The 11643-nt window shown below is 34.0% G+C and overlaps 2 protein-coding genes across 2 annotated transcripts; one reads left to right on the forward strand and one right to left on the reverse strand.

Annotated features, from left to right (window-relative positions):
* On the reverse strand, positions 1 to 5155 carry ball (nucleosomal histone kinase 1). The gene is made up of 6 exons (XM_073088592.1): positions 4756 to 5155; positions 4550 to 4619; positions 3921 to 4117; positions 3230 to 3446; positions 2861 to 3028; positions 1 to 2697 (listed from the first exon to the last, which is right to left on the reverse strand). The coding sequence occupies exons 1-6, from the start codon at positions 4978 to 4980 to the stop codon at positions 1919 to 1921; spliced, it is 1656 nt and encodes a 551-aa protein (XP_072944693.1). The 5' UTR covers positions 4981 to 5155; the 3' UTR covers positions 1 to 1918.
* A 1753-nt stretch (positions 5156 to 6908) lies between these two features.
* On the forward strand, positions 6909 to 9146 carry ave (sterile alpha motif domain-containing protein aveugle). The gene is made up of 3 exons (XM_073088737.1): positions 6909 to 7083; positions 7171 to 7284; positions 7723 to 9146. The coding sequence occupies exons 1-3, from the start codon at positions 7045 to 7047 to the stop codon at positions 7903 to 7905; spliced, it is 336 nt and encodes a 111-aa protein (XP_072944838.1). The 5' UTR covers positions 6909 to 7044; the 3' UTR covers positions 7906 to 9146.
* The last annotated feature ends 2497 nt before the right edge of the window (positions 9147 to 11643 follow it).

The raw sequence follows: 11643 nt of genomic DNA on the forward strand, positions 1-11643 counted from the left end.
GCCCTACACGCATTGGGCCGATGTATCGGCCTTAGACTAACAAAAAAAGTTATATGTTTCTAGTATATCGCCTCAAAGAGTACATACATAGCATATTATTATATAAAGGCAAAGACGTAGGGATAAAAGTAGGTACGCATAATTATATAATTGAAAATTCTAAAAATGTATAAAAGTTATCAATTTTCATTATATTATAATTAAATTTAAATTGAATTTGCGCATGCGCTTCATACTGTATTCTATCCTATTTCGAAATATTTTTTAATGTAAAAGATTTTTTTATCTTAATTTAAAATAATATTATCGACTATACTATTTTTCTGCTATTTCAGCAGATCGAGGTAAAATATGTATTACATTTCTGTATTCAAATTATGAAAAATGCAAATAATTGCTATAACAACCAAATAATAAGTACATCATTTTGGTATGAAAGATACAATTTATTACTGATCTACAACCATAAAAAGATATAATTATTGTGTATAAAAATGATTGAAAATCTTTATTAATATGCTTTTCAGTTATGGCAAATTCAAATTTAGATAAAATGGATATCCGATTTTAATAACACCTTAATAAAATTGGTAAATTAGAGGTCACACATATGACATTTTTATGGGTATCAATAAATAAATTGTCTGTATACATATATACAAAAAATATTGTTATAATATTTATTTTTCGTAACATTAAGAGCGATAGAATACAGCAACTCTTAAGGCCATACCTATGTGTTAAAAATACAACATGAATAGATTATAATTAAACACTTACTGTGCTGCTGTTACATCTCAAAAATTGAATTAAGTCCAATCAAAGAGTAGTGTCATGTGTGGCCTAAGTGGTATGATTTTTCGCCGAATAACAGAAAATACCGACCGCAATACAATAGTACTCTTATTAACTCCTCTGGCATAACAATGCAACAATAAATGGAACGAAGATCGAATGTAAGTCATGGAATTATAAAAATAAATATGTACAAACAAATCAAATAGAAAAGAACTAAAATTATATTACAATTACATTGTTTCGTATGTATCGCCTTTAATAACAATAGCAATTAACATCATGCAAGTACGGTAAAATAATATTGCTGTTAGCATTCATTCATACTAACATATTAAAGCAAAAACACTGGCGTAAGTACCACTGTACATTTCTAAGTCCCTGAAGTCTGTAACTTCTTAAAATCCAGATAAAATTCATGATCGATCAAATGGACAAATACACAGTATGGTTGACTGGCCCAGTTGACAAGTGCTGAGCAGAAACATCCAATTTCAGTGGAAAATAGGTCTAAAGCAGATCGGGGTTAAAAGACTGACTACTAATAAATAAAATAGAACTGCCTTAACTCTATAAACTAATGAGTTTTAATACAGACGATCATTTATTTTCGCATAGTCATGCCTACATTTTGTAATAAATAGGTAAGGTACATTTAGTATGGCTTTGAATTCGGACACCATTTTCACTAGTTGATACACAAGTGAAGTATGCTACAGCATAAATTGGCCAACCCCTATAGCTGATACGAGTCTCTGCCAGTAACTAGAGGAGGCCTGGAGCACAATGGCAACCAGTTTAAACTATGAAATTGTGCTCTTGAAAGGCACCTACAGTTTAGCTTATATATATATGAATATGAGTATAGAATATATATGAATATGAATATGTGTATAGAAGTTCCTTAAAAATCATATATGCACCTTGAAAGGAAGTATATCGCCTAAGGACTCTGATTATAAAGGTACACTAACTTACTTCATATGAATGTTCTGTATTCACATTGTGTTTATCAACCAATGAAAAAAGGCCTTGGGATACAATTTAAAACTTCAATTGGTGGGAGATGGGTTGATTATGGCAATACTTAAATTAATAAATGCTAGATAAACTAAAACTAAATCTATTTAGGTGGTGACCGTCCATTGACGATCGTGGGACAGTCTTTGTACGACCTACCTTTTGGTTTCACTGTGGTCACTTTCTTCCTAACCACCCTCGTGACAGTAACTTCCTCGTTTAAAAGGAGTCGTCTCTTCTTTTTAACCTTCTTGTCATCAATCGTGAAGGAATCTTCGAAAATGTCTCCACTCGAGTTCGCAGACTCGTTGTTCTTTGCCGGTTTTAACGTTTTCTTCTCCCCAATCACTTCACAGATGGGGCTGTCGAATGAGACCTGCCGGGGACTCCGTTTTGGTTTTTCGACAGAGGTTTGTGTGGCGATGTTCGTGTGATTCTTCTTTGCGGGCGGCGTAGCTTTCGGCGCCATTTTCGTCTTTTTAACCTTCACCAAGACCGCCGGTTCCGCGGATTTTCGTTTCTTAGTTTTCTTTGGCACCATCTCCATGCTGTAGTCAGGCTCCTCGTTCTCGCATTCCTCGTCAACGAGTTCAGGGCTGGCTTGCTTGGCCCTCCTGCCTCGCTTGGGCTTTACGTCATCCTTCTTAGTTTTCCGTTTGGGCGCTTTGTCCGTGTTTTCGCTGTCGCTATCTTCTCCATCATCAATTTCGATTACTGCCTTGTTTGCTTTTTGTTTTTTAGCCGCTGTGAACTCCAGTTTACTATTTTTCGTCTTTCCCTGAGATTTGAGGTAACCTTCGAACAGTTGTCGGCATTTCGTATAGTCGATGCTGTCTTTCGGTTTTAACGAGTTTATATATTCAAGGAATTTGATGAGAGCATCTGAAAGTATGAGACATTTTTGTACAACAAAAATCAGAGAATTTATGGCTACATAAATAAAAATTATTGACAGCTGATCATAACTACCATCCATTCGGAAAAATTCTAATACAAAAACAGGGTAAAGATCTAAAAAAAATACAATAAAAAATCATGTACAGACCAGGTACATCAGCAAATTTCTTAGCATCTTTGAGATTCTTCATGTAAGCTTCCTTCATGGTCTGTACAGTTTTGGGTTGCTTGAGTACTTTTTCCCAGGGCAGCTCCCCTACCAGCCATTGAAGCATATTGTACCCTAAGATCTCTAGGTCTCCACGCATTGTTGCCACTAGAGAATAGAAATTAATTGTTAATCAATATTTTACCATGATGTATGTGAAAATGTATAAGATTTAATAAAGTGATCACTGTCATCTTGAAATATTTGTGGACGACATCAAATAAAACATAATACAGCTCAACAGCTTACAAAATTACTGTTTTTAATTCTTTTATCTGTAGTATATTATGTACAAATACAAATAATTACCTCCCAAATGAGCATCCCGGCTAGTATATTCAATAGTGCCATTATGTGCACATTTAGGGTCAGGTTTGAACTCCTTGTCATTGACTCTGGTAGCCAGCCCAAAGTCCAGCAAGTAAGTCTGATTCTCTGTTCCCTTCTTTAGTCCCAGTAGAATATTGGCACCCTTGATATCAGCGTGGACATAACCCTTACTGTGTATGTATTCTAAGACATCCAACTGAAAATAATAAGTTCACTTTTTGTAGATAATTATGAAAGTTTTTATTGTCACAGTTTTTTTTCCCCAAATATTTCTAGACAAGTCATTCTAATACTCTGTGAATTTTCCTTTTAGCAGTAGTTATACAGTAATTATATAGTGTTATTAATTGTAGCTTCCTCCTGATTAATTTATTTTATGCTCAAATGATATCAATTGCAGGTAATTATTTAAAAAAAAAAATAATGTATGGAAAAACATATGAATGCTGACAGATTGTATTTGTATGCTTCTTCAGCTGAATAAACAACAGAAACATTACAGTAGAAACCATTTATGATGGAAATTAGTTTTTACAGAAATAAAATTCTATTTTGTACATGTTATAACAAAATATGCACAGCTTGTCTTGTTATAAAAGATATACATACATTTTTTCCCATTAGTTCTATCTTAAATATCTTTAAAGATTAAGTCAATTGATATCATTACCATTTGTAAACCTATTTGAAAGACAGTAGCAGGTGGAAATGACCTCCCAGATTCCTTGAAGAGGCTCCATAGATCCTTCCCGTACCTTTCCAGTACTAAGTATCGATACTTCTCGCCTTTATAGTTGTGTGAGCCATTGCCGAAGTACTGTGGCATACCAAATGTTGTCAACTTCTTTGCTTTCATGAATTTTGCAACTGGAATAATCATATTAACACAGTACCGCTTAGTTATGTATGTGATAACAAGTATTAGTAAAGAGAAATATGTGAATATTAATCTTTCAGATATTATCAATAATAATCAGAAATACTGTTTGAATTTTAATTTAATGAGGTATTAAATTATTCAAGAGTGTCAAATTTTATCGAACTATGGATAACTTTTCATAATGATAAATTACAAGATAAGTTATAAAGCAGATGTAATTTCCTCTAATACATATTCAAGTTAAACTTTACAGTACAAGTTGTTAAGCTCTGATGTGTGATAATTCTGACTTTCTTACAATGTTTTTCCTGGGAAAGCTAAAGTCTGGACTTTAGCTATAAAATAATTTAATAAATATAAGAGTATTACAGTATGTGTTATGTTAAAATCCATGCTTTAAGTATGTAAAGTGTACTTACTGTCATCCTTGTTAGCGTTTCGGACATAAAAGTGTTTTTCAACGAACAGTGGTCCATTTTCGTGCGGTTCCTAACAAGGTAAATAAATATTTAGTTCAGTAAGTAGCACAAACTTTCATGCCCAAAGTATATAAATCCATAGTTATTTACATAAAGTTAAAAGTATGTTATGAATAGACATTACGTCTAAGTGAGAATATACTTACAATTTTAATAACATAAGGGTAACTGGAGCCTTTTTTCGGCGAGCTGTCGTGTTCGCAAGCGGAGTATATCTCCCCGAAGCCTCCTACCCCGATAGACGGGCCTATCCTCCACTTCTTCTTGCCTATAGTATCGTTGATCACCTCACCCACAGAGATGGGCGCGGGCATTTTGTATCCATTGGCTTTTTTTCGTGGCGCCGCCGCCTTTTTTGCTTTTCCATTCATCTTTAAATAAACACTGAGCAATGCTTAGAACTAACTATTAAAACCTAATGTTTTTAAACTGCGACTATTAATATACTATGGATTGGTAAATATACTCGTAACTACACTAAATTATGAAATAAAGAGTCGTTGTCGTTGTTTATGTGATCGAAACCGCCATATTTTTTATGACAGTTACAAATAGCGATGCGCGATTGTCACTAAAACAATCGAACTATTCGATTGTTATTGTGTTCGATTGTATTCGAATAACTATCGAACAATCGAAATTGTTCGATTGTTCGATTGTTGGTCGATTGTTTAGTACACGCAAAACTAGTAACAGCGCAGTCATAAGCAGCACAGTCATAAGCAGCGCAGGCTTCGGATAAAAATCGAACTATCGAAGCTATTTGAATGTTGGTCAATTATTTAGTATATACAAAGCTACTAGCTGCGAGGATCCCCTAATTTCTGTGTTTAAGAAACCTGAGTCAGACTTACCTTGCTCCTTCCTAGTCCACACCTTGCTCCTCGCACTGCACACTGCGCCTCGTGGCCACACACTCTCACGCCCTATGCGCGTCGTTAACATTATTTTTCTTCAAAGATATAGTATTACACGGATTAATTTTAATGTAACTATGACTACATATTTTTTTGTTATAACTTTTATCTATAATATGCGCTAAGAAGACATATTTCATATTTTCTGATAATCTTTGTCTATAATATGCGCCATGAAGACGTATATTATATTTTTCAGATGACCTCTTTTTTAAAACGTTATCATGTAACGAATTTAGGGGATGACTAAGACATCTTTTTTTTTGTTTTTTTGTTGACGAGGGGGAAACCTTCAAAAGGTACCCGATGCCTTGGGAGCGACACAGGGTCATGTGGGACTCTTACCGCACTAAAACCACCCCAGTGGCCGTCCTCAGCGCTGCGTAGAGAACTCCGGGATTTCCAAAGGAACGCAACCGGAGTCCTCTTAGCGCATTGCCCCGTCGGGCTCTGCCCAGGTGAGCTTATCGCTCACCGCACAGTCTGGTGCGTACGACGGCATGTGACTACACATACCGCCGTCCTTCCCGGGGCTGTTGGCCGGGCGGTTCGAGCTCCCACTCTTGCCACCCACAACCCCAGAAGCTCCCTTTTAGTCGCCTCTTACGACAGTCAGGGGATACCACATCTGCATTATCGATGATACTCCATAGTATTATAATTATTTTATAAGATACAATTACGATTAATTTTAACTTTACATTACTTTAAATTACATTATAATATACCATTATTTTTGATACGAAATGAGTTATGGTATAATTATTTCTCAACAATATATAGTACAATCGACTAAAATGTAATAAAATACTTTAATTACATTTTCCAACCAGTGGTGACAAATGAATCTCCTACAAGTGACGATAGCTTTGCAACACGACGCACCTGAACATTTTCTTCGGCACACGTATGTGGCCGCGCGGTATAATTTACATTCGGTCGTCGATTGTTATTCCAAGGTCGATTTTTATTCGTACGTCGATTGTTATTTCAGGTCGATTTTTATTCGAACGTTGATTGTTATTCGTATGTCGATTGTTTTTTGTTACTAGGAATAAATCGCCAATCGATTGTTGATTCCGTTGATTGTCGATTTATTCGATTGTTTTTTTAGAACAATCGCCCATCGCTAGTTACAAACAATAGGACAAACACATGACACTGACATTGACCATGTGTTGCAGTGTTGCTATATTTATCCTTACAGACTTTTTTTACAGTAAAAACTAAGTACTCCAGTGAATTTTTTGCGTTTTCTCTAGAGTTCGAGTTCAAATCTTATTTTTTTATTTTATGAAAATAAGATTTTTATCTTTTATTTTCACACAATAACAAAGAATACAATGTGTTACCTAAATGAATCTGCTACAGAGCTACTGTCACATGTCATATGTCTATGTCATTAAATCATCAAAATAAATAGTGTACTGTGTATAATGCATTTCGTTTATGATGAAAAAGTAATTTCAGCATATTAAAATCTATTGCCCTATAAGCAAATATCAAGAAGCATTCAGTATGGTTGAAGACACCAGTTTGAATTCTAACAAATCCAAGGTGGAAATCATGTTTCGTCGATGTCTTGCAGCTGTTATCAATGAAAGTTACATAAATTGTTAACATATTCATTTACATCGTTTACAGACAAAGACGACTCGTCCAAAAGCGGTTTACTTATGGACGGAGGCGGATGTGCAAAAATGGCTACGCCGACACTGCAGCGATTATTACAACTTGTACTGGGAAAGATTTCATGAGGTACCTTTGGTTCTTAATATCAACAATACCATACTTGAATATGCGTACATTGAGAATGAGCACAAAATAATTGTTTTTTGTGACATATCCTATCCGTATTTCCCAATAAGTTACGGATAGTAGCGAGTCCTCAATATGGGTACTTGAACCGTTTAATGTTTCCAAGCAAAGCAAGCTTTGAAAATCGCAAGAACTATTAAGTTAATCTGATTTGCACTGGCTTGCCCTAACGTCAGATTGTTAGTACATATAGAAATTGTTGCATATTGGTGTATAACATAGATCAACATAATCAATCAATAAATCAGTATAATTTAATAATAACATAATTTCAATAATGACAAAAGTTTTAATAAGTCTGTTCATTATCATCACATAGTATTCTTTAAGATTTTGCTCACTTGATTTATTTCATTGCATATACATAAACTCTTTCAGCATGATATTACTGGAAGGGCACTTGTGCGAATAAATGACAACACGCTACTACGCATGGGCATTACAAACAAAGAGCACCGAGAAGCCATTTGGCGAGAAATCCTTAAGCTCCGACTGAAAACTGATATTGTAGAAATACGTGACCTGGAGAGGAGACACAACTACTTCAACTGTGACTTGTGACATACGGACACCACTGTGCTGCCGAGAGCACTGTTAATGGAACCCCAGTTGCTGGCATACAGTTGGGTGGGGTCTACCATCACATCGATGGGTGCTGCCAAGCAGCAACAGTGCTTTCGATGCTGTATTCCAGTTTAAAGGTGTGATAAGCTGCCAGTGAATGTTAGTATTTTATCTAACTCCTTCACATTTCCCTCTGGAAATGTGGATGGTTCACTTATTTCAATCAAATCCAGTCATTCACTACACTGGAATTAATCATGAGCATTGTTACTGGCATTGTTAAGGATAAAAAAGGAATACAGAGTAACCATATATGATATAATACAATGTTTCATCCAGAACTATGTAGGTGACGGTAGACTTGACTATGGTTATTTTTATTCTTACAATTTTAGCTCTTATCAAATTTACCTCATTAATACAGTCTTTAAACAAATTTTAGTAAATTTTTGAGCTTGTGACGTAGATTCATAGAAAATTGATTTCTTTTTGACAGTATAATGTTAGAAAATATAATATTGTCATGAAATATGAAATTCAAAATATGTTAGAATTAGAAAAAATACACATATTATGATTTATATTATGTGCCTATAAATGTATTGTCATTATTATTACTAAGGTATGTTAATACTACACTGTATACTCTATAACAAATTTTGCCCAAAAACTCTCCAATAACTAGAAGACAATTTTTAATCACATAAGTATGTAGAACCATTATATTTACTATATAAATATATTGGAAGAAAGTAAGAAAGAAAGTTTTTATTATAATTATGATGAAATCAAATAATGTAGGATTTTTTAAGCAGAAAGGGTACTTTTTCAAAAAAATCATACATTATGCCAGGAGTAAACTTCTCATTTAACACATGCTTTTCGAAAACTGATAAATGGAGCACCCCACACTTTTTTCACAATTTTACTATTTACTGTTCCTTAATTGATTGTTCCTAGATTGAAAATGAATTTCTACTTTTTAGTTGATTTTATCATAAAAGCGTGTTTTTTAGTTTTTTTGAACTATATTTTTATAAGTAACTTTAGACTTCCATGTTACATTGTTTAAATTATTGATATAGTAAATCTAAATTTGGATATATAATCTTAATCAAAATAATGAAACATTTAGTTTCATCTATTGTAATTTATATTTACTCCTAAAATTTTAACAATGTTGTAGACAGATTTAGCAATTTCTGTAAATAAAATATTTTTACTATTATAAATGAAAATTTGTTTGATATTAATTAGATTAATAGATCTTAAGGCATATTTATTCTTCGCCTACTTTTAATATGAGATATGTTAGAAATGCATTTGTGGTACAATAAGTAATTGTAAAATTCAACTATCAAAAGAACATGCAGTTCAAATGATGGAAAGTGCTCATTGCCAGATTGCCAGCCATGGACATCTGTAATCATCTCCAATTAGCATCTCTATCTTTCTCCAAGGAACAAGATTGTATGTGTCATATAAGTTTTGCCAATAGATATTGCGTTACTGAAGTTATATACTAAAACACCACCAGAACTTATTACTATTGTGCCAACAAGAAGTAGGAGTGACGACGGCAATTATGAGGGGTTCAACAAATTATATGGCGAAATAATGTGTTCCCATTATTCTAGTGGTTACAAATGTAGTTGGGATCAGAACCCAGTAACATTATTGTCTTCTTATTACAGTCAGTCTCATTACAGTCTTAATTCGCTTAATACATAAATTAGTCTACGGACTTCAGTTTACCAAGCTACTAATGTTCATTACAATTTTTATATGTAGGTATTTTTGTAAATGTCTACCACTTAACTACAAAAATAGTATTTTATATCTGATATAGGTACACTGATTCATCGCCTGTTGAATGTTAAATGTTTTCCAGATCCATGAATCAAAAAGTAGATGTTATGTTTGGAGGCATTCAGCGACTCGGCTGTATAAATACGACATGTCACGCTATATTTAGAAAGACAAAGTAGTTATCTTGCCCTTCTTTCGCGCGTTCGTTGCTGTTATAACGATCTTGTATTTTTAGTTCAAACCGTTTAATATTTTGAAGCTTTAGTTTAGGGTTTCAGATTTTGTATTACTCTAGACATTCATACTCGGATTACAGTTTATTAATATAGCTGTGATAGATGAGCGCATGGCGCAGTAGCACACTGATTTGCTTACGCAGAAGATTGCGGGTTCGTATGTACTCGAACATGACACCCGAAAATAATACGAATTTAATTACTCGTATTTATGAAAACAGCTAATGCTAATGAATTTAACAATTAACTATTTCTGGACTAGAAAATCCACGACGCACCCTGTTTTACTTTGGGCCTTGCCGTAAATAACTTATAAAATCCAAGTGGATATCTGTCTTAATGAACCATTCAGATTAGTTAATAATAAATAATCATAAATATCTATGTACATTATATTGTAATATAAATCATGATTGCACTTTGATATAAATCAAATTTGGTGATAAGTTCGCAAAAGGTGAATCTTGAAATCTACACATTTTTCCAAACTATTTTCTTATATTATCTATGGGTAATTTGCAATAAAAATTACAAGCCATTTTGTCATTGTTTTCTCAAAAAAATCTATCAATAGCAGCTTATATTTATCTTAGGCCATAGTCTGGTCTTAGCCTGCCAATTTTGATAGACACTGATATTCCTACTGTAATATATGCTTACTGCAACATAAATATACGGTATACTTGTATATCGATCTCATTGTCGTGCCAGAAAACTCTAGGTTCAAGTCAATAGAGACTCAAGAAGTACTTTTAGTAGTTTTAATCTTCATATTTTATACGATGCGCGAAAATCCCTAAGGTTTGGGTAGGGTGCGGTCGGGAAAAAGATGAGTGTCTCGTGGGTGGTTTGTGGCTAAGTTTCGTGTGTGTGTGTCTTCGGAATTTACCCTACGCCGTTGGTTCCAATTGCTAGCATTGAATAGCAGACGTAAGACTTGTCTTAAGGGTAGTTGCGACACAGATTGGCCACTAATTCGTCGAGTAATGTGAATGGAATATATTCCAGCTGTATCTCCTAGTACCTGTATCCTTAGTTTTTTTTAATCTAGCATAAGATCGAGACTTGTCTGTCACAAAGCTATAATAGGTACACCAACGAATAATGTATCCGCGCGACTTTCATAATTTACACCAGCATCTCATCCTCCAACGGTATCTAGTTAGTCGCGGCAGACGCTCCAAAATAGCCATTTTAATGACCGTCCTTTGTTTATTATTCTTCCTGCACCGTTCGCCCGTTGGAGTTTTATAGGTCGGACGGGTCCCGGGATAAATATATTGTCGCTACATGTCTCGTTTATCACAATACGATTTGTTTTAACAAATCTCGGACGCACTACGTCAGAGTTAAAGATGTAGATGTTTTACGTGCGCATAAACGTGCCAACGTTAATGTTATAAAATAGTTAATAATATGCAGAATGATTTTGCATTTTCATCGATTTAGTAATCATATCCTAATGTTCTAAGATATATACTTATATATGTATTCATATTTTGAGTGTTGATGGATACTTGTTGAAGAAAAGAATCTCGTATCATTTGTTTTAGACTTATTTTAGTACACATTTGGGATAAAAAATGTTTTGCGCACGTTGCTGACATCACAGGAAGCAGAAAAGAACGCAATCGCAGTGCCAATTAATAACAATCAGAGTAAACTTTATTTCAAAGGAATTTCTATTTGT

Source organism: Epargyreus clarus, unplaced genomic scaffold, assembly GCF_041222505.1.
Source record: "Epargyreus clarus isolate Ecla_fem2 unplaced genomic scaffold, WU_Ecla_fem_2.2 ptg000027l, whole genome shotgun sequence".
In the NCBI taxonomy this organism is placed as follows: domain Eukaryota; kingdom Metazoa; phylum Arthropoda; class Insecta; order Lepidoptera; family Hesperiidae; genus Epargyreus; species Epargyreus clarus.